The 23,225-nt window shown below is 44.6% G+C and overlaps 2 protein-coding genes across 4 annotated transcripts; one reads left to right on the top strand and one right to left on the bottom strand.

The window, feature by feature from the left end:
• Positions 1-1,675: 1,675 nt before the first annotated feature.
• Positions 1,676-5,034, bottom strand: LOC139422581 (methyltransferase-like 26 B). The gene is made up of 5 exons (XM_071173724.1): positions 4,894-5,034; positions 4,795-4,853; positions 2,024-2,186; positions 1,827-1,886; positions 1,676-1,747 (listed from the first exon to the last, which is right to left on the bottom strand). Exons 1-5 carry the CDS (start codon positions 5,032-5,034, stop codon positions 1,676-1,678), a joined length of 495 nt encoding a protein of 164 aa, XP_071029825.1.
• Positions 5,035-8,261: 3,227 nt separating this feature from the next.
• On the top strand, positions 8,262-22,612 carry LOC139421574 (large ribosomal subunit protein bL12m-like). 3 transcript variants are annotated; one of them, XR_011635644.1, is made up of 6 exons: positions 8,285-8,497; positions 11,150-11,342; positions 18,075-18,149; positions 19,108-19,245; positions 20,762-21,436; positions 21,718-22,544. XR_011635644.1 is itself a non-coding variant. In XM_071172602.1 (5 exons), exons 1-5 carry the CDS (start codon positions 8,439-8,441, stop codon positions 20,876-20,878), a joined length of 582 nt encoding a protein of 193 aa, XP_071028703.1. In that variant the 5' UTR covers positions 8,262-8,438; the 3' UTR covers positions 20,879-22,612. The 3 variants fall into 3 exon arrangements, 2 of the variants coding, with proteins under 2 accessions (XP_071028703.1, XP_071028702.1); XM_071172602.1 differs by having other exon boundaries at positions 8,262-8,497; positions 20,762-22,612; XM_071172601.1 differs by lacking the exon at positions 20,762-21,436 and having other exon boundaries at positions 19,108-19,261; positions 21,718-22,612.
• Positions 22,613-23,225: the final 613 nt, after the last annotated feature.

Raw genomic sequence — 23,225 nt, 5'->3', positions numbered from 1 at the left:
CAAATGAAGACTTGGTCCTAAACATCCTGATAGACCAGGTATTTATTATCCTGTTCCCTCTCTATCTGGGAAAACAAATGGAGACTTGATCCTAAACATCCTGATAGACCAGGTATTTATTATCCTGTTCCCTCTCTATCTGGGGAAACAAATGACTTGGTCCTAAACATCCTGATAGACCAGGTATTTATTATCCTGTTCCCTCTCTATCTGGGGAAACAAATGAAGACTTGATCCTAAACATCCTGATAGACCAGGTATTTATTATCCTGTTCCCTCTCTATCTGGGGAAACAAATGGAGACTTTGTCCTAAACATCCTGATAGACCAGGTATTTATTATCCTCTCTATCTGGGGAAACAAATGAAGACTTGGTCCTAAACATCCTGATAGACCAGGTATTTATTATCCTGTTCCCTCTCTATCTGGGGAAACAAATGAAGACTTGATCCTAAACATCCTGATAGACCAGGTATTTATTATCCTCTCTATCTGGGGAAACAAATGAAGACTTGGTCCTAAACATCCTTATAGACCAGGTATTTATTATCCTGTTCCCTCTCTATCTGGGGAAACAAATGACTTGGTCCTAAACATCCTTATAGACCAGGTATTTATTATCCTGTTCCCTCTCTATCTGGGGAAACAAATGAAGACTTGGTCCTAAACATCCTGATAGACCAGGTATTTATTATCCTGTTCCCTCTCTATCTGGGGAAACAAATGACTTGGTCCTAAACATCCTGATAGACCAGGTATGTATTATCCTCTCTATCTGGGGAAACAAATGACTTGATCCTAAACATCCTGATAGACCAGGTATTTATTATCCTGTTCCCTCTCTATCTGGGGAAACAAATGAAGACTTGGTCCTAAACATCCTGATAGACCAGGTATTTATTATCCTGTTCCCTCTCTATCTGGGGAAACAAATGACTTGATCCTAAACATCCTGATAGACCAGGTATTTATTATCCTGTTCCCTCTCTATCTGGGGAAACAAATGACTTGATCCTAAACATCCTGATAGACCAGGTATTTATTATCCTGTTCCCTCTCTATCTGGGGAAACAAATGAAGACTTGATCCTAAACATCCTGATAGACCAGGTATTTATTATCCTGTTCCCTCTCTATCTGGGGAAACAAATGACTTGATCCTAAACATCCTTATAGAAGGACTGAGCTAGTAGCAGATATACCTTCTGTTACATATTCTGAAGGCTTGATCCTAAACATCCTTATAGAAGGACTGACTAAACAGCAGATATACCTTCTGTTACATATTCTGAAGGCTTGATCCTAAACATCCTTACAGAAGGACTGAGCTAGCAGCAGATATACCTTCTGTTACATATTCTGAAGGCTTGGTCCTAAACATCCTTATAGAAGGACTGAGCTGGTAGCAGATATACCTTCTGTTACATATTCTGAAGGCTTGGTCCTAAACATCCTTATAGAAGGACTGAGCTAGTAGCAGATATACCTTCTGTTACATATTCTGAAGGCTTGGTCCTAAACATCCTTATAGAAGGACTGAGGTTAGCAGCAGACACCCATGTTACATATTCTGTGTGTACAGTATAGTCCATCCTTATAGAAGGACTGGGCTAGCAGCAGACACCCATGTTACAGTAGCTCCGCATTGGCCAGCTCCTCTCTTATGATGTTATAACTCACATCTGTCGTAGTTCCTGGTCCAAGTCCTCCATACAGCTGGGGGTGATGGTGCCGTTAAAGGCGTAGGGCTGGGGAGCGAGAGAGAGAGGTGTCTGGCGTTAAAAAAAACATCTCTTTCCTCCCCCCCTCTCCATCCATGATACCTACCCCATGTGTGATCAAGAGACCATGTTGTCTGAGGATCTGTCCTGATCCTTTGACGACGCCCTGGGGAGAGAAACAGAGACCCAGACTCTGGCGCTTCACACTGGCTATAAGTGACTGACACATCTTCACTCATACATTCATAAAGCTTCACAGTCAAATATGATGCGTATAATGCTGACCTGACGTGTAAGGCCTACCTCTACGGTGTCGAAAGAGCTGCACTGAAGCAGGTTAATGGCCACGATGACATCACAGGCCCCGCGTGGAAGGCCCGCCCACTTCTCCCAGGGTTCACTGGCGTCCAGGTGCCCAGGCTGCAGCACGGTCTTCACTTTGGTCGCCGCTATGTAGGATCTGACACTGCGAAATAACACCACACCCACTGGAGCCATGACCCCATAGGTTCCATAGACAGTATGCCATGTTGGAGCCATGACCCCATAGGTTCCATAGACAGTATGACATGTTGGAGCCATGACCCCATAGGTTCCATAGACAGTATGACATGTTGGAGCCATGACCCCATAGGTTCCATAGACAGTATGAAATGTTGGAGCCCATGACCCCATAGGTTCCATAGACAGTATGAAATGTTGGAGCCATAACCCCATAGGTTCCATAGACAGTATGACATGTTGGAGCCATAACCCCATAGGTTCCATAGACAGTATGAAATGTTGGAGCCAGTGCAGCCCGGCAAAATATGACATCTTATGTCTTGACGCTCGTGGTCAGACAATAGCCTTGTTATTACATTGTAATTACCTTATTGAAAATGTAGTTACAATGTGAGCCTGTTTAGTGCGTCGGGAAATAAGATGGACATGAGAAATGCAAGAAAGCATCTGCCAACAACCAACGAACATATATCTTGTATACAGTTGAAGTTAACATACACCTTAGCCAAATACATTTACACTTTATCACAATTTCTGAAATGTAATCCTTTGTAAAAATTCCCTGTCTTAGGTCAGTTAGGATCACCACTTTATTTTAAGAATGTGAAATGTCAGAATAGACAGAATAATTTATTTCAGCTTATATTTCTTTCATCACATTCCCAGCGGGTCAGAAGTTTACATACATTCAATTAGTATTTGGTAGCATTGCCTTTAAATAGTTTAACTTGGGTCAAATGTTTTGGGTAGCCTTCCACAAGCTTCCCACAATTAGTTGGGTGAATTTTGGCCCATTCCTCCTGACAGAGTTGGTGTAACTGAGTCAGGTTTGTAGGCCTCCTTGCTCGCACACACTTTTTCAGTTCTGCCCATAAATGTTCTATAGGATTGAGGTCAGGGCTTTGTGTTGGCCACTCCAATATCTTGACTTTGTTGTCCTTAAGTCAATTTGCCACAACTTTGGAAGCATGCTTGGGGTCATTGTCCATTTGGAAGACCCATTTGCGACCAAGTTTTAACTTCCTGACTGATGTCTTGAGATGTTGCTTCAATATATCCACACAATGTTCCTGCCTCATGATGTCATCTAGTATGTGAAGTGCACCAGTCCCTCTTGCAGCAAAGCACCTCCACAACATGATGCTGCCACCCACGTGCTTCACAGTTGGGATGGTGTTCTTCAGCTTGCAAGCCCCTCCCCCTTTTTCCTCCAAACATATCGATGGTCATTATGGACATTTTTGTTTCATCAGACCAGAGGACATTTCTCCAACAAAATACGATCTTTGTCCCCATGTGCATTTGCAAACCGTAGTCTGGCTTTTTATGGCGGTTTTGGAGCAGTGACTTCTTCCTTGCTGAGGGGCCTTTCAGGTTATGTCGATATAGGACTCGTTTTACTGTGGATATAGATACTTTGTACCTGTTTCCTCCAGCATCTTCACAAGGTCCTTTGCTGTTGTTCTGGGTTTGAATTGCACTTTTCGCACCAAAGTACGTTCATCTCTAGGAGACAGAACGCATCTCCTTCCTGAGTGGTATGACGGCTGCGTGGTCCCATGGTGTTTATACTTGCGTACTATTGTTTGTACAGATGAACGTGGTACCTTCAGGTGTTTGGAAATTGCTCCCAAGGATGAACCAGACTTGTGGAGGTCTACAATAATTTTTCTGAGGTTTTGGAGGATTTCTTTAGATTTCCCCATGATGTCAAGCAAAGAGGCACTCAAGTTAGGCTTTGAAATACATCCACAGGCTCACCTCAAATTGACTCAACTGATGTGAATTAGCCTATCAGAAGCTTCTAAAGCCCTGACATCATTTGCTGGAATTTCCAAGCTGTTTAAAGGCACAGTCAACTTAGTATATGTGAACTTCTGACCCACTGGAATGGTGATACAGTGAATTATAAGTGAAATAATCTGTCTGTAAACAATTGTTGGAAAAATTACTTGTGTCATGCACAAAGTAGATGTCCTAACCAACTTCAAAAACTACAGTTTGCTAACAACAAATTTGTGGAGTGGTTGAAAAACAAGTTTTAATGACTCCAACCTTAGTGTGTGTAAACTTCCGACTTCAAAGACTTTATACAGTTCTAGCATCTAGAGTGAGGGAAAAAAGTATTTGATCCCCTGCTGATTTTGTACGTTTGCCCACTGACAAAGAAATGATCAGTCTATAATTTTAATGGTAGGTTTATTTGAACAGTGAGAGACAGAATAACAACAAAAAAATACAGAGAAACGCATGTCAAAAATGTTATAAATTGATTTGCATTTTAATGAGGGAAATAAGTATTTGACCCCTCTGCAAAACATGATTTAGTACTTGGTGGCATTATTATTATGTTATTCTGTCTGTCGCTGTTCAAATAAACCTACCGTTAAAATGATATAATTGTGTGAGTGGACTCCAGGTTAGCTGACTCCTGACTCCAATTAGCTTTTGGAGAAGTCATTAGCCTAGGGGTTCACATACTTCATCAGTTCATGGTAAGACAAATTGTCTATAACACTTGTATTTTCATCAACCAAATATATACTGTATTTGGTCCAGGCAGGGCCCACCTGTCACGGGACTCCTCTTTGATGTCTGATGGTTGCCAGGTGATGAAGGGCGTTGCCAGGTGATGAAGGGCGTTGCCAGGTGATGAAGGGCGTTGCCATGGCGAAGTTGACCACATGCTGTCCGGCGCCAGAGCCCAGCTCTAAGGCAAACAGTTCCCTGTGAGACTGCTCCTCCAACACATCACACAACACTGAACACAACTCCTTCTGGTTCCTGTCTGCTAGAGGAGAGATTAGCATGGTCTCGAGGGGGGAGAGAGCGAGACAGATAGAGGGGGGAAGATAGAGAGAGAAAGGTTATAACGCATAGACTATCAACCACACAGTCCAATCTGTGCTACACGAGCGAGAGAGGAAGGGAAAGAGAACCTACAACAATTACAGACTAATGTATATCATCATTATAAAATTGTTATGGTGTAAATAGTACTGTTTTACACTCACCTTTTCTTGAGCTGAACTGAAGAGGCTAAGGACATGACATATTGGTGTAGGCTGGGACTGGGAGGTGGATGATGGGTAATAGCCTATAGGGCAGATGGGTCATGTGATTTCTTGGTTAAGAGGATTCTTAAAGCACTAGTGAACAACACTCCTCTTCCTAAATGGGCGATCTTTCTAGACAGAAGGGTGTAACTTTGAGCACTCCGGGAGGGAGGGAGGGAGGGAGGGAGAGAGAGAGAGAGAGAGACAAAAACCTATGGCCAATGACTTCTTATGGCTGGGGGCAGTATTGAATAACTTGGATGAATAAGGTGCCCAGAGTAAACTGCCTGCTCCTCAGTCCCAGGTACTAATACGTTTCTAAAACTGTTTGAATGATGTCTGTGAGAATAACATAACTCATATGGCAGGCAAAAACCTGAGAAAAAATCCAACCAGGAAGTGAGAAATCTGAGGTTGGTTGATTTTCAACTCATTCCCTATTGAAGATACATTTGGATATTGGTCATGTTGCATTTCCTAAGGCTTCCACTAGATGTCAGCTGTCTTTAGAGGCTTCTACTGTTAAGGAGGGGCTCATAAGGGCTCTTTGAGTCAGTGGTCTGGTAGAGTGCCACGAGCTGGTCACGCGCATTCACATGAGAGGTAGCTCGCACTCCATTGCTTTTCAACAGACAAAGGAATTATCCGGTTGGAACATTATTGAAGATTTATGTTAAAAACATCCTAAAGATTGAGTCTATACATCGTTTGACATGTTTCTACGGACTGTAACGGAACTTTTTGACATTTCGTCTGCTCCTAGTGAACGCGCTTCGTGACTTTGGATTTGTTTACAAAACGCTCTAACAAAAGTAGCTATTTGGACATAAATGATGGACATTATCGAACAAATCAAACATTTATTGTGGAACTGGGAATGTTTTTGGCTTGTTTGGGCTCTGAGCGCTGTACTCAGATTATTGCATGGTTTGCTTTTTCCGTAAAGCTTTTTTGAAATCTGACACAGCCGTTGCATTAAGGAGAAGTGTATCTAAAGTTCCATGTATAAGACTTGTATTGTCATCAACATTTATAATGAGTATTTCTTTAAATTGATGTGGCTCTCTGCAAAATCACTGAATGTTTTGGAACTACTGAAAATAACGCGCCAATGTATACTGAGATTTTTTAAATATAAACTTTATCGAACAAAACATACATGTATTGTGTAACATGAAGTCCTATAAGTGTCATCTGATGAAGATCATCAAAGGTTAGTGATTAATTTTATCTCTATTTCTGCTTTTTGTGACTCCACTCTTTGGCTGGAAAAATGGCTGTGTTTTTCTGTGACTTTGCTCTGACCTAACATAATCGTTTGTGGTGCTTTCGCTGTAAAGCCTATTTGAAATCGGACACTGTGGTGGGATTAAAAACAAGATTACCTTGAAAATGGAATAAAACACTTGTATGTTTGAGGAATTTTAATTCTGAGATTTCTGTTGTTTTGAATTTGGCGCCCTGCACTTTCACTGGCTGTTGTCATATCGATCCCGTTAACGGGATCTCAGCCCTAAGAAGTTTTAACCAAAAAACAAACAAATATAATGATATTCCAAAAAAGGCCAGGAAATCAGGATGACAAATAGAAATTATATTTTGAAACAGTTCTATTAAGAACACACCAAAAACTACACATATCTAGGACTAAATATCAGCAACACAATTAGCTTTCACAGGGCTGTGAATGAGCTGAGACAAAGCAAGAAGAGCATTCTATGCCATTAAAAGGAACATCAAAATCGAAATTCCAATTAGAATCTGGCTCAAAATGTTCCAATCAGTTATAGAACCAATTGCTCTATATGGCAGTGAAGTCTGGGGTCCAATCTCTAACAATGAATTTACCAAATGGGACAAACATCCAATCGAAATACTGCATGCAGAGTTTTGTGAAAAGTGCAAAGAAAAACTCAAAATGACGCATGTAGAGCAGAATTGGGCCAATACCCCCTCCTCATTCAAATAGAAAAAATAGCCATCAAATTTTACAACCATCTAAAAACAAGTGACCCTCAAACATTCCATCACACAGCTCTACAATGTCAAGAGATGAAACAAGAGAAGAGTCCCCTCAGCCAGCTGGTTCTGAGGCTCAGTTCACTAACCCAAACCAACCAATAGAGCCTCAGCACAGCACTCAGAATATCTGGCCCAACCAAATCACCACAAAACAAAAAGAAAAATATATCACCTATTGGAAAGACACCACATACAATCAAAGTAAACTTCAATGCTATTTGGCTCTAAACAGACCGTACTTGGTGGCAGACTATCTGACCACTGTGACTGATAGAAAACTGAGGAAAACACTGACTAGGTACAGACTCAGTGAGCACAGTCTGGCTATAGAGACCGGTCGTCACAGACAAACCTGGCTGCCCAGAGAGGACAGGCTGTGCTCACTCTGCTCCAGGGGAGAGGTAGAGACAGAGCTGCATTTCCTATTACACTGTGACAAATACTCAGACCTAAGAGAATATTTATTTCACAAAATTATAATTCAATACAAAGAATATGAAACTATTTAAGATGAAGAAAAAATCTAATATTTATTGGGTGAAAAGCCAAAATGTGCAGTTTTGGCAGCCAAATGTGTCCTTCTGCCACAACCTGATGGACAGCCAGTGTAAAGAGCAATGTAATGTCCATAATATTTCCCATCTTGTTTTGTTTTGTCTTTCATACCATGTCTTCTCAGTCATGTTGACACTGGTCTACTGCCATTGCTTTAATGTATTGTTGTTCTCATTAATATTGTTGTTGTAGTTGTTGTTAATGGTAATCCCATGTCCACCACTACTATTATTATTGCTGTTGGTCCCACCATTTATTTATATATAAATATGTATAAATATATAAAATATAGATTTATATTTTTCTATATGTGTACTTTGACAATGTAAGTAATAATGAACTTGCCATGTCGAGAGAGAGAGAGAGAGAGAGAGAGAGAGATTGACAAAATGTACTTTGTTAATAAAGTTATTTAGTCGGACTACAACTCGTTTGTGGCGCAATGCATTGTGGGTAGGTCAGTAACAGAGAGTGGAGGACGCCATGTGCTATTGAGGGAGAAGGACCAGGACTAACAGGCAACGCTGTGACTCTGTGAATTGGAAATATCTGGAGGAGATCCGGGGGCACAAATAATAAACATGTACTGCACAAGACACTGCATTCGGACCGCACTGCGAATCGCCGCAAAGACGCATCGGTAAGCGGGTGTCATAACCGGGGATCGTAGCTGCTTGTGTAAATTCTACAACAGTGGGACACAGGAGCTAGATGGTTTGCTAACGCTAAACGCGTCAAGGGCAGAGAATTGCTAGCTAATTTGCCATGCATTAACCATTTATGTGCCCCAAATAGTCGGAATCACATAGAACTATTAACATAATAACCCTGGGCTCATTCAGTTGCTTTGTGAAGAACGGATTTTATGATCAACCGGCTAGCTAGCCAACCGCAATGCCACCTATTCCTCGTTAGCTAGCTAGTGAGGAACAATCTTGCAGCCAAATGGATTAATCCGTCACGGGGAATGTGTTGTAAAACCAGCTAACTAACTTGTAATCTAGAGCGAGAAGGCTCAGCAGTAAATAACGTTAGCCAGTTCCACGGACCTAATGTTCCTTCCTTATGAGATGTGCCAGTCAAGGTCATGTGTTTCTTGTATGGCGTTTGTGTTTAACTTTGACAAATGGTTGTCATATCCTGTATCTTGCTAGAGCTTCCCTACTGGTTCTGATTGGTGATTTGAATAGATTTTCACCATTGTATAATGAATGATCTTGTCAACCTTACCGTGGCAGTTGTACAACTGATTCAGAGGGGTTGGGTTAAATGCGGATGACACATTTTGGTTGAATGCATTCAGTTGTGCAACTGACTAAGTATTCCCTTTCCCAACTGAACCAGGTGGAAAATTAGGATGAGAAATAGCAGCTAACTAGCTACTGCTATATTACTAACTGGTGGGGGATTTGAATAATCTTTGAGAGATCTGTGACAGCATTGAATCAGTCATTCCCTCGGCCTAGAGGGGTTTTACAGATGAGACTCAAAAGGCCTCTAAAGTCATATCCAGGAGCCTAAATCTAATTCTTTAGTGCATAGTTAATTCATTTGCACCAAAACTGTCAATTTAAACCAATAGAAACCAAACTATTTTAGGTGGACGGGTTGCACGCTCTACAGAGAAAACACTGGATTGAATATAGAGGTCGACCGATTATGATTTTTCAACGGGGTACTGATTATTGGAGGACCAAAGGAAGCCGATACCGATTAATCGGCTAATAGTGACAATTACAACAACATTGAAAGAACACTTTTTAAAAATGTTAACTTAATTACATAAATAAAATCAATTTAGTCTCAAATAAATTATGAAACATGTTCAATTTGGTTTAAATAATGCAAAAACAAAGTGTTGGAGAAGTAAAAGTGCAATATGTGCCATGTAAGAAAGCTAACGTTTCAGTTCCTTGCTCAGAACATGAGAACATATGAAAGCTGGTGGTTCCTTTTAACATGAGTCTTCAATATTCCCAGGTAAGAAGTTTTAGGTTGTAGTTATTATAGGACTATTTCTCTCTACCATTTGTATTTCATATACCTTCGACTATTGGATGTTCTTATAGGCACTTTAGTATTGCCAGCCTAATCTCGGGAGTTGACAGGCTTGAAGTCATAAACAGCGCAATGCTTGAAGCACAGCGAAGAGCTGCTGGCAAATGCAGGAAAGTGAAGTTTGAATGAATACTTACGAGCCTGCTGCTGCCTACCATCGCTCAGTCAGACTGCTCTATCAAATATCAAATCATAGACCTAATTATAATTAACACACAGAAATACGAGCCTTTGGTCATTAATTTGGTCAAATCCAGTAACTCCTTTAGAAAACAACAAGTTTATTCTTTCAGTGAAATACGGAACCGTCTGGCAACGGATGGCATCCTTAAGTGTAAATATTGCTGTTACATTGTACAACCTTCAATGTCATGTCATAATTATCTAAAATTCTGGCAAACTTTGTAAGGAAGAAATGGTCTTCACACAGTTCGCAACGAGCCAGGCGGCCCAAACTGCTGCATATACCCTGACTCTGTTGCACAGAACGCAACGAGCCTGGCGGCCCAAACTGCTGCATATAGCCTGACTCTGTTGCACAGTTCCCAACGAGCCAGGCGGCCCAAACTGCTGCATATAGCCTGACTCTGTTGCACAGTTCCCAACGAGCCTAGCGGCCCAAACTGCTGCATATACCCTGACTCTGTTACACAGAACGCAAGAGAAGTGACACAATTTCCTGAGTTTAAAAAAATGAATGTTAGCAGGCAATATTAACTAAATATGCAGGTTTAAAAATATGTACTTGTCTATTGGTTTTAAGAAAGACATTGATGTTTATGGTTAGGTACATTGGTGCAACGACAGTGCTTTTTTCGCGAATGCGCTTGTTAAATCATCACGCGTTTGGCGAAGTAGGCTCTGATTCGATGATAAATTAACAGGCACCACATCTATTATATGCAACGCAGGACAAGCTAGATAAACTAGTAATATCATCAACCATGTGTAGTTAACTAGTGATTATGTGAAGATTTGTTTTTTTATAAGATACGTTTAATGCTAGCTAGCACCTGACCTTGTATCTCAGTGCATGAGGCGTCACTGCAGTACCTGGTTCGAATCCAGGCTGCATCACATCCGGCCGTGATTGGGGAGTCCCGTAGGGAGGCGACACAATTGGTCCAGCGTCGTCCGGGTTTGTGAATGAGAATGTTTTCTTAACTGACCTGCCTAGTTAGTTAAATAAAGGTTCAATAAAATAATACATTAACTGTGTGCTTTGTTTCCCCAGGCAGGAGCTCCAGACACCAACGTCATGTGCCCTCCGAACACTCGGGACCAGCCCAGCCAGCCTTTCTGCTGTCATCGCCGCCCCCCCTCTGGATGGAGCCCCCAAACAGTACCCCCCCAAAATCACCCAGCTGGTACACGACATCACCAGCCTCACCTTGTTAGAGGTGTCAGACCTCAATGAGCTCCTCAAGGTATGGAACTGGAACATGTAGACTGTGTAGATTAACATAAGGAGACGTGGGCATCTGAGTCATTTAGCAGACGCTCGTATCCAGTGCCACACAGTCAGTGTCATAAATTATAGCACATTGTCCTATATATAACACACATTATATAGCACATTGTCCTATATATATCACATAGTACTTAGCCATAGCACATTGTCCTATATATATCACATAGTACTTAGCCATAGCACATTGTCCTATATATAACACACATTACACAGCACATTGTCCTATATATAACACACAGTACATAGCACATTGTCGTATAGATAACACACATTATATAGCACATTGTCCTATATAAATCACATAGTACTTAGCCATAGCACATTGTCCTATATATAACACACATTACACAGCACATTGTCCTATATATATCACATAGTACATAGCACATTGTCCTATATATAACACACAGCACATTGTCCTATATATACAGTGCCTTGCGAAAGTATTCGGCCCCCTTGAACTTTGCGACCTTTTGCCACATTTCAGGCTTCAAACATAAAGATATAAAACTGTATTTTTTTGTGAAGAATCAACAACAAGTGGGACACAATCATGAAGTGGAACGACATTTATTGGATATTTCAAACTTTTTTAACAAATCAAAAACTGAAAAATTGGGCGTGCAAAATTATTCAGCCCCCTTAAGTTAATACTTTGTAGCGCCACCTTTTGCTGCGATTACAGCTGTAAGTCACTTGGGGTATGTCTCTATCAGTTTTGCACATCGAGAGACTGAAATTTTTTCCCATTCCTCCTTGCAAAACAGCTCAAGCTCAGTGAGGTTGGATGGAGAGCATTTGTGAACAGCAGTTTTCAGTTCTTTCCACAGATTCTCGATTGGATTCAGGTCTGGACTTTGACTTGGCCATTCTAACACCTGGATATGTTTATTTTTGAACCATTCCATTGTAGATTTTGCTTTATGTTTTGGATCATTGTCTTGTTGGAAGACAAATCTCCGTCCCAGTCTCAAGTATTTTGCAGACTCCATCAGGTTTTCTTCCAGAATGGTCCTGTATTTGGCTCCATCCATCTTCCCATCAATTTTAACCATCTTCCCTGTCCCTGCTGAAGAAAAGCAGGCCCAAACCATGATGCTGCCACCACCATGTTTGACAGTGGGGATGGTGTGTTCAGCTGTGTTGCTTTTATGCCAAACATAACGTTTTGCATTGTTGCCAAAAAGTTCAATTTTGGTTTCATCTGACCAGAGCACCTTCTTCCACATGTTTGGTGTGTCTCCCAGGTGGCTTGTGGCAAACTTTAAACAACACTTTTTATGGATATCCTTAAGAAATGGCTTTCTTCTTGCCACTCTTCCATAAAGGCCAGATTTGTGCAATATACAAATCGATTATTGTCCTATGGACAGAGTCTCCCACCTCAGCTGTAGATCTCTACAGTTCATCCAGAGTGATCATGGGCCTCTTGGCTGCATCTCTGATCAGTCTTCTCCTTGTATGAGCTGAAAGTTTAGAGGGACGGCCAGGTCTTGGTAGATTTGCAGTGGTCTGATACTCCTTCCATTTCAATATTATCGCTTGCACAGTGCTCCTTGGGATGTTTAAAGCTTGGGAAATATTTTTGTATCCAAATCCGGCTTTAAACTTCTTCACAACAGTGCCTTGGACCTGCCTGGTGTGTTCCTTGTTCTTCATGATGCTCTCTGCGCTTTTAACGGACCTCTGAGACTATCACAGTGCAGGTGCATTTATACGGAGACTTGATTACACACAGATGGATTGTATTTATCATCATTAGTCATTTAGGTCAACATTGGATCATTCAGAGATCCCCACTGAACTCCTGGAGAGAGTTTGCTGCACTGAAAGTAAAGGGGCTGAATAATTTTGCACGCCCAATTTTTCAGTTTTTGATTTGTTAAAAAAGTTTGAAATATCGTTCCACTTCATGATTGTGTCCCACTTGGTGTTGATTCTTCACAAACAAATACAGTTTTATATCTTTATGTTTGAAGCCTGAAATGTGGCAAAAGGTCGCAAAGTTCAAGGGGGCCGAATACTTTCGCAAGGCACTGTAACACACAGCACATTGTCCTATATATAACACACAGCACATTGTCCTATATATAACACACAGCACATTGTCCTACATATAACACACAGTACATAGCACTTGTCCTATATATATCACATAGTACTTAGCACATTGTCCTACATATAACACACAGTACATAGCACATTGTCCTATACAGTGGGGCAAAAAAGTATTTAGTCAGCCACCAATTGTGCAAGTTCTCCCACTTAAAAAGATAAGAGGCCTGTAATTTTCATCATAGGTACACTTCAACTATGACAATCAAACTGAGGGAAAAAAATCCAGAAAATCACATTGTGGGATTTTTAATGAATTTATTTGCAAATTATGGTGGAAAATAAGTATTATACAAGTATACAGAGCTCCTGCCTGTGGAAACAAATCATACAGTTCATGTATTTTTATAATTTAACCTTTATTTAACTAGGCAAGTCAGTTAAGAACACATTCTTATTTACAATGACGGCCTGGGTTAACTGCCTTGTTCAGGGGCAGAATGGCAGATTTGTACCTTGTCAGCTCAGGGATTCAAACTTGCAACCTTTTGGTTACAGGTCCAACACTCTAACCACTAGACTACCTGCCGCCCCTACACCCTAACCACTAGTCTACCTGCCTCCCCTACACTCTAACCACTAGGCTACCTGCCCCCCCCCTACACTCTAACCACTAGACTACCTGCCTCCCCTACACTCTAACCACTAGACTACCTGCCGCCCCTACACCCTAACCACTAGTCTACCTGCCTCCCCTACACTCTAACAACTAGGCTACCTGCCCCCCCCTACACCCTAACCACTAGGCTACCTGCCGCCCCTACACTCTAACCACTAGGCTACCTGCCTCCCCTACACTCTAACCACTAGGCTACCTGCCTCCCCTACACTCTAACCACTAGACTACCTGCCGCCCCTACACTCTAACCATTAGGCTACCTGCCGCCCCTACACTCTAACCACTAGGCTACCTGCATCTCCTACACTCTAACCACTAGGCTACCTGCCTCCCCTACACTCTAACCACTAGGCTACGCTGCCGCCCCTACACTCTAACCATTAGACTACCTGCCGCCCCTACACTCTAACCACTACACTACCTGCCGCCCCTACACCCTAACCACTAGTCTACCTGCCGCCCCTACACCCTAACCACTAGTCTACCTGCCTCCCCTACACTCTAACCACTAGGCTACCTGCCGCCCCTACACCCTAACCTCTAGGTTACCTGCCTCCCCTACACCCTAACCACTAGTCTACCTGCCTCCCCTACACCCTAACCACTAGGCTACCTGCCTCCCCTACACCCTAACCACTAGGCTACCTGCCTCCCCTACACTCTAACCACTAGTCTACCTGCCTCCCCTACACCCTAACCACTAGGCTACCTGCCTCCCCTACACCCTAACCACTAGGCTACCTGCCTCCCCTACACCCTAACCACTAGGCTACCTGCCTCCCCTACACCCTAACCACTAGTCTACCTGCCTCCCCTACACCCTAACCACTAGTCTACCTGCCTCCCCTACACCCTAACCACTAGTCTACCTGCCGCCCCTACACTCTAACCACTAGGTTACCTGCCGCCCCTACACTCTAACCACTAGGTTACCTGCCTCCCCTACACTCTAACCACTAGGCTACCTGCCGCCCCTACACTCTAACCACTAGACTACCTGCCGCCCCTACACCCTAACCACTAGTCTACCTGCCTCCTCTACACTCTAACCACTAGGCTACCTGCCGCCCCTACACTCTAACCACTAGACTACCTGCCGCCCCTACACCCTAACCACTAGTCTACCTGCCTCCTCTACACTCTAACCACTAGGTTACCTGCCTCCCCTACACTCTAACCACTAGGCTACCTGCCTCCCCTACACCCTAACCACTAGACTACCTGCCCCCCCTTCACTCTAACCACTAGTCTACCTGCCTCCCCTACACTCTAACCACTAGTCTACCTGCATCTCCTACACTCTAACCACTAGTCTACCTGCCTCCCCTACACTCTAACCACTAGGCTACCTGCCTCCTCTACACTCTAACCACTAGGCTACCTGCCGCCCCTACACTCTAACCACTAGACTACCTGCCGCCCCTACACCCTAACCACTAGTCTACCTGCCTCCTCTACACTCTAACCACTAGGTTACCTGCCTCCCCTACACTCTAACCACTAGGCCACCTGCCTCCCCTACACTCTAACCACTAGTCTACCTGCCTCCCCTACACTCTAACCACTAGGCTACCTGCCTCCTCTACACTCTAACCACTAGGCTACCTGCCGCCCCTACACTCTAACCACTAGACTACCTGCCGCCCCTACACCCTAACCACTAGTCTACCTGCCTCCTCTACACTCTAACCACTAGGTTACCTGCCTCCCCTACACTCTAACCACTAGACTACCTGCCGCCCCTACACTCTAACCACTAGGCTACCTGCCGCCCCTACACTCTAACCACTAGACTACCTGCCGTCCCTACACTCTAACCACTAGGCTACCTGCCGCCCCTACACCCTAACCACTAGGCTACCTGCCGCCCCTACACCCTAACCACTAGGCTACCTGCCTCCCCTACACTCTAACCACTAGACTACCTGCCTCCCCTACACTCTAACCACTAGACTACCTGCCTCCCCTACACTCTAACCACTAGACTACCTGCCTCCCCTACACTCTAACCACTAGTCTACCTGCCGCCCCTACACTCTAACCACTAGTCTACCTGCCGCCCCTACACCCTAACCACTAGGCTACCTGCCTCCCCTACACTCTAACCACTAGACTACCTGCCTCCCCTACACTCTAACCACTAGACTACCTGCCTCCCCTACACTCTAACCACTAGACTACCTGCCTCCCCTACACTCTAACCACTAGTCTACCTGCCGCCCCTACACTCTAACCACTAGTCTACCTGCCTCCCCTACACTCTAACCACTAGTCTACCTGCCGCCCCTACACTCTAACCACTAGGCTACCTGCCGCCCCTACACTCTAACCACTAGGCTACCTGCCGCCCCTACACTCTAACCACTAGACTACCTGCCGCCCCTACACTCTAACCACTAGTCTACCTGCCTCCCCTACACCCTAACCACTAGTCTACCTGCCGCCCCTACACTCTAACCACTAGACTACCTGCTGCCCCTACACTCTAACCACTAGGCTACCTGCCTCCCCTACACTCTAACCACTAGTCTACCTGCCTCCCCTACACTCTAACCACTAGACTACCTGCCTCCCCTACACTCTAACCACTAGTCTACCTGCCTCCCCTACACTCTAACCACTAGACTACCTGCCTCCCCTACACTCTAACCACTAGTCTACCTGCCGCCCCTACACTCTAACCACTAGACTACCTGCTGCCCCTACACTCTAACCACTAGGCTACCTGCCTCCCCTACACTCTAACCACTAGTCTACCTGCCGCCCCTACACTCTAACCACTAGACTACCTGCTGCCCCTACACTCTAACCACTAGGCTACCTGCCTCCCCTACACTCTAACCACTAGTCTACCTGCCTCCCCTACACTCTAACCACTAGGCTACCTGCCTCCCCTACACTCTAACCACTAGTCTACCTGCCTCCCCTACACTCTAACCACTAGACTACCTGCCTCCCCTACACTCTAACCACTAGACTACCTGCCGTCCCTACACTCTAACCACTAGGCTACCTGCCGCCCCTACACCCTAACCACTAGGCTACCTGCCTCCCCTACACCCTAACCACTAGGCTACCTGCCTCCTCTACACCCTAACCACTAGTCTACCTGCCGCCCCTACACTCTAACCACTAGACTACCTGCTGCCCCTACACTCTAACCACTAGGCTACCTGCCTCCCCTACACTCTAACCACTAGGCTACCTGCCTCCCCTACACTCTAACCACTAGGCTACCTGCCTCCCCTACACTCTAACCACTAGACTACCTGCCGCCCCTACACTCTAACCACTAGTCTACCTGCCTCCCCTACACCCTAACCACTAGTCTACCTGCCGCCCCTACACTCTAACCACTAGTCTACCTGCCGCCCCTACACTCTAACCACTAGGCTACCTGCCTCCCCTACACTCTAACCACTAGTCTACCTGCCTCCCCTACACTCTAACCACTAGACTACCTGCCGCCCCTACACTCTAACCACTAGGCTACCTGCCGCCCCTACACTCTAACCACTAGTCTACCTGCCTCCCCTACACTCTAACCACTAGACTACCTGCCGTCCCTACACTCTAACCACTAGTCTACCTGCCTCCCCTACACTCTAACCACTAGACTACCTGCCTCCCCTACACTCTAACCACTAGACTACCTGCCGCCCCAACGCTGCTGCTACTGTTTATCTGCCACGTTGTTCCTAGTTATATGTACTGGTACCCCGTATATGTGTTCATTACATGTTATCGTTACTCATTGTGTGTTTATTATTACTATTATTTGTTTTTACTTTTCTATTATTTCTACTCTCTTTCTCTCTGTATTGCTGGGAAGGTCTAAGTCAGCGTTTCACTGTTGGTCTACACCTGTTGTTAACGAGGCATGTGATGAGTAACATTTTTGATTTGCTCAATGACTTCTCCAATAAAGTATGTTTTTTAATTGTTTTGTCCCAGAAAACCCTGAATATCCAGGATGTTGGGATGATGCCAATGGGAGCCATGACTGCAGCAGCAACACCTGCAGCTCTGGTAAGACGGGGATTGTTTCACTGTGTTTCTGTGTTTTATTTAATGCGTTTATCAAGATCCTTTACCTGTGTTGGTTACCCTGCCCTTACACGACGCCCCGTGGTTACCCCTTACGCGATGCCCCGTGGTTACCCCTTACACGACGCCCCGTGGTTACCCCTTACGCGATGCCCCGTGGTTACCCCTTACGCGATGCCCCGTGGTTACCCCTTACACGACGCCCCGTGGTTACCCCTTACACGACGCCCGTGGTCACCCCTTACACGACGCCCCGTGGTTACCCCTTACACGACGCCCCGTGGTCACCCCTTACACGACGCCCCGTGGTCACCCCTTACACGACGCCCCGTGGTTACCCCTTACACGACGCCCCGTGGTTACCCCTTACACGACGCCCCGTGGTTACCCCTTACACGACGCCCCGTGGTTACCCCTTACACGACGCCCCGTGGTTACCCCTTACACGACGCCCCGTGGTTACCCCTTACACGACGCCCCGTGGTTACCCCTTACACGACGCCCCGTGGTTACCCCTTACACGACGCCCCGTGGTCACCTTTTACACGACGCCCCGTGGTTACCCCGCCCTTACACGACGCCCCGTGGTTACCCCGCCCTTACACGACGCCCCGTGGTTACCCCGCCCTTACACGACGCCCCGTGGTTACCCCGCCCTTACACGACGCCCCGTGGTTACCCCGCCCTTACACGACGCCCAGTGGTTACCCCTTACCCCACATGACTTGATCTAGGAGGTACCCCTGCAGAGCTCTATCTATAAACGCCCCTTCTATCTATAAAGGCTTTAACCTCGTTTAGTTTCAATGCCCAATGTAAGCCTCTTGTAAGCCTCTGCAATTGTTGTGCTTGACTGTACACATCAACATGTCATGTAGTGTCCTCAGGGCATAGATGGAGCATGTTCTAATCTAGCATGGTATTCGTTCTGCTCCTACAGGCAGTGGAAGAGGACGCGGCACCAGTCAAGAAAGAGAAGACTCACTTCACAGTGAAACTGACAGAACTGAAGGCAGCAGAGAAAGTGAAACTCATAAAAGAAGTGAAGAACTGCATCCAAGGCTTGAACCTGGTGCAGGTCAGATGGTCTGTTTGTCTCTCTGTGATGTCACAGCCATCCAAGGCTTGAACCTGGTGCAGGTCAGATGGTCTGTTTGTCTCTCTGTGATGTCACAGCCATCCAAGGCTTGAACCTGGTGCAGGTCAGATGGTCTGTTTGTCTCTCTGTGATGTCACAGCCATCCAAGGCTTGAACCTGGTGCAGGTCAGATGGTCTGTTTGTCTCTCTGTGATGTCACAGCCATCCAAGGCTTGAACCTGGTGCAGGTCAGATGGTCTGTTTGTCTCTCTGTGATGTCACAGCCAGACAAGGATTCTTTAGTTCTTTCCTGTCTTTGTGATCATTTGTCCATTCCATCTCTGACCACACATGTTCCAGTGTCCACACTTAAAGGACACACAGTCAAATCAGTCTGAGACATAGGAAAGCTCTGGGTTGGAGGCCTTTCACTCTCTGGTACTGCTCTCTGTATGTATATAGTAGGTTAAGAAGTTGGAGACCTTTCACTCTGTGGTCCTGCTCTCTGTATGTATATAGTAGGTTAAGAAGTTGGAGGCCTTTCACTCTGTGGTCCTGCTCTCTGTATGTATATAGTAGGTTAAGAAGTTGGAGGCCTTTCACTCTGTGGTCCTGCTCTCTGTATGTATATAGTAGGTTAAGAAGTTGGAGGCCTTTCACTCTGATACTGCTCTCTGTATGTATATAGTAGGTTAAGAAGTTGGAGGCCTTTCACTCTGTGGTCCTGCTCTCTGTATGTATATAGTAGGTTAAGAAGTTGGAGGCCTTTCACTCTGTGGTACTGCTCTCTGTATGTATATAGTAGGTTAAGAAGTTGGAGACCTTTCACTCTGTGGTACTGCTCTCTGTATGTATATAGTAGGTTAAGAAGTTGGAGGCCTTTCACTCTGTGGTCCTGCTCTCTGTATGTATATAGTAGGTTAAGAAGTTGGAGGCCTTTCACTCTGTGGTACTGCTCTCTGTATGTATATAGTAGGTTAAGAAGTTGGAGACCTTTCACTCTGTGGTACTGCTCTCTGTATGTATATAGTAGGTTAAGAAGTTGGAGACCTTTCACTCTGATACTGCTCTCTGTATGTATATAGTAGGTTAAGAAGTTGGAGACCTTTCACTCTGTGGTACTGCTCTCTGTATGCATATAGTAGGTTAAGAAGTTGGAGACCTTTCACTCTGTGGTACTGCTCTCTGTATGTATATAGTAGGTTAAGAAGTTGGAGACCTTTCACTCTGTGGTCCTGCTCTCTGTATGTATATAGTAGGTTAAGAAGTTGGAGACCTTTCACTCTGATACTGCTCTCTGTATGTATATAGTAGGTTAAGAAGTTGGAGACCTTCTTTGTTCTCTCTGTATAATCCTCCTTCTGTTTCTTACTCTGAAAGACATACAATCATGTCTGTCTAGGAGGTTGCTTTGTGTTAATGTTACTATGGATCCTCTGTCCTCTACCAGGCTAAGAAGTTGGTTGCTTTGTGTTATTGTTACTGTAGATCACTGATCTCCTCTGTCCTCTACCAGGCTAAGAAGTTGGTTGAGTCCCTCCCCCAGGAGATCAGAGCCAATGTGTCCAAAGAGGAGGCGGAGAAGCTGAAGACAGCCCTGGAGACAGCAGGAGGCACTGTGGTGCTGGAGTAGACTGTCCCTCCTCTCTCCATCCCTCCACCCGACTGACCCCACCGACCGTCTGGCTGCTGTTACGCCAGTCTTCTATCTTTCTGTTGTATACAGCAGTAGAAGAACAAAGGAACCAATGCCTTGGAAAAGGAAACTAAAACCTAGCCTTTTTGACAACGTTGCTGTACTAGCTACCAACTGGACGGTGTAAGGCGGGAGAAACTAACTCAGACTGAACTCCTCAGGCTCAGAGCCTGAACGCACCCGCCCACCGCCCGGCCGCTCGTCAGTTTCCTCGCCCATTTGTCTTGTTCGTCTGTCTGGCTCTGTCCCGATTCTCCACCCTTCTCCCGAAGTGTGCACTTCTCTTGGGTTCTTTCTCACATTGATTTAACAACGGTGGAAACTCAAAACTCCCTCAAAGCCAATGTTTACATCAGCCCCCTGTTTAAAAGTCCACGACTGGGAATATGAGGGTACAGTACAGGAGAAGGGTGGATAATGGGTACTTTTGCCCATCTATCAGTCTGGTACTTTTGCCCATTGGTCTGCATTAAAGCTGGACTTGGCCTCCTGTCTGTATTCGTCTGGGGGTGAGTTTCCCTGAAAGCCTCGTAGTTAACGTAACTAATGTGGCATGTTATTTCTCCTGACAACCCAGCCTCCACGGTGACCATTGAAATATCTACGTTTGACTGTCTGTATTCTCCAGAGGAGGCTGGTGGGAGGAGCCTATAGGAGGACAGGCTCATTGTCATGGCTGGAATGGAATTATGGAATGGAGTCAAACAGGTGGTTTCCATTTGATGCCATTCCATTAATTCCATGTCAGCCATTACAATAAGCCTGTCCTCCTATAGCTCCTCCCACCAGCCTCCGCTGGTATTTTATGTGCGTTAATGAACCAAATTCGTCAAATGGACATGTTGCTGTTTGTTCTATGAGTGGTGTGAGTGTGTCATCAAGAGGACTGAGGTACCACGTTGGCAACCAAGCTTTTTTAGAAACCCTCCCCCTGACTGGTAAGACTGCCGTGTTCTCTAGAACCAGGAGAACGGAGCTGTGTCCTCATTACGGGTTGGAACCGGAACAGAACTGAAAATAACGTCATTTTTCAAGTAGCAGAAACAGAACCTGGAACGAAAGTGATCCATACTGTTCCGTAACAGAACCACTATTTTAAAAGCATGGGAACCGGTTAATAACGTTCTTTTACATTCCGGGCGTTGTTTCTACTCTCACAAAAAAACGCAACAAAGTGCCAAGGCAACGCCCTCACTCTGTCACTCAGAAACATATTCCAGTATCTGCCTGCAAGTTGAAACTCTTTACCAGTGTGTGTGTGTGCATGTTTAGGCTACCCCCCCATCCCTCTATCCCCACTGATTGGTGAAGTCATTTAATTAGCTAAATGTGAAGGGAGGGGGGAATTGATTTTAAAGGTTAAAAAAGGAATAGAGAGGAATGCTATAAACCGGTACCTTTGTTTGGTTTGAACCGGTTCAGAACTTTGATTTGCTGGTCGGAACAGTGGAACCTAACAGTTACATTAGCATTTTCCTGTTCAGAACGAAACGATTGGAAAAAATAATGTTGGTTCCAACCCCTGGTCTTTATACTGTATGGCTGATATAGGATCAATGATGAAGTGATTAAAATAAATTAAAAAAAATACAAGTTACATTTCTTTGGTTGGTTGAATATAATCTTACATTGGATCACATTTTGACAGATTAGATTGTGCTGTAAAGACTACCTATGTGAAATATATTCATAATGATGTGATTACATATTCATATTTTATGTAAACCTATGTTTGGTGTTTAACATCCTATATTTTGAATTCATTAGAATTTGAAACAAAGTGCATTTTAATATGTAAAAGAGCCACTGGGGGCAGAAGAGAGCGGTGCTGATTCTCCCAGACCAGGACAACTGGCAGCCCCGCCTGATTCTGTCGGCCCATGGATCAATCCCTCCCCCAAAAGGTAAATCCTATGGGATCTCAACTTACTGTTGACAGTTATAATAGTAGAATACACCAAGGTGCAATTTAGAAACGTGGTTTTATATCAGCAGCTTTTCTCTTTGTGTCGGCCACTGACAGTCACTCAATTAGCCATGTCAACTAAACAATTAGATTGGTAAATGAGTCTAGAGGCCAGCTAGCAATCATGGGCAAATCATGGGTTGGCAGCGTAGCCTAGTGGTTAGAGTGTTGGTAGTAACCAAAAGGTTGCAAGTTCAAATCCCCGAGCTGACAAGGTACAAATCTGTCGTTCTGCCCCTGAACAGGCAGTTAACCCACTGACGGTAGGCCGTCATTGAAAATAAGAATTTGTTCTTAACTGACTTGCCTAGTTAAATA

Source organism: Oncorhynchus clarkii, chromosome 12, assembly GCF_045791955.1.
Source record: "Oncorhynchus clarkii lewisi isolate Uvic-CL-2024 chromosome 12, UVic_Ocla_1.0, whole genome shotgun sequence".
Lineage (NCBI taxonomy): Eukaryota > Metazoa > Chordata > Actinopteri > Salmoniformes > Salmonidae > Oncorhynchus > Oncorhynchus clarkii.
This window is presented reverse-complemented; position numbering and strand designations above follow the sequence as displayed.

What these genes read in the sequence shown, in the direction of transcription:
- LOC139422581 (XM_071173724.1), bottom strand. Translation starts at nt 5,034, where the DNA reads ATGCTAATCTCTCCTCTAGCAGACAGGAACCAGAAGGAGTTGTGTTCA. An exon ending in AAAGAGGAGTCCCGTGACAG is followed by an intron (nt 2,187 to 4,794) that starts GTGGGCCCTGCC and finishes GTTATTTCGCAG; the next exon opens with TGTCAGATCCTACATAGCGG. An exon ending in GTCTCTTGATCACACATGGG is followed by an intron (nt 1,748 to 1,826) that starts GTAGGTATCATG and finishes CTCGCTCCCCAG; the next exon opens with CCCTACGCCTTTAACGGCAC.
- LOC139421574 (XM_071172601.1), top strand. Translation starts at nt 8,439, where the DNA reads ATGTACTGCACAAGACACTGCATTCGGACCGCACTGCGAATCGCCGCA. An exon ending in ATCGCCGCAAAGACGCATCG is followed by an intron (nt 8,498 to 11,149) that starts GTAAGCGGGTGT and finishes TTGTTTCCCCAG; the next exon opens with GCAGGAGCTCCAGACACCAA. An exon ending in CAGCAACACCTGCAGCTCTG is followed by an intron (nt 18,150 to 19,107) that starts GTAAGACGGGGA and finishes CTGCTCCTACAG; the next exon opens with GCAGTGGAAGAGGACGCGGC.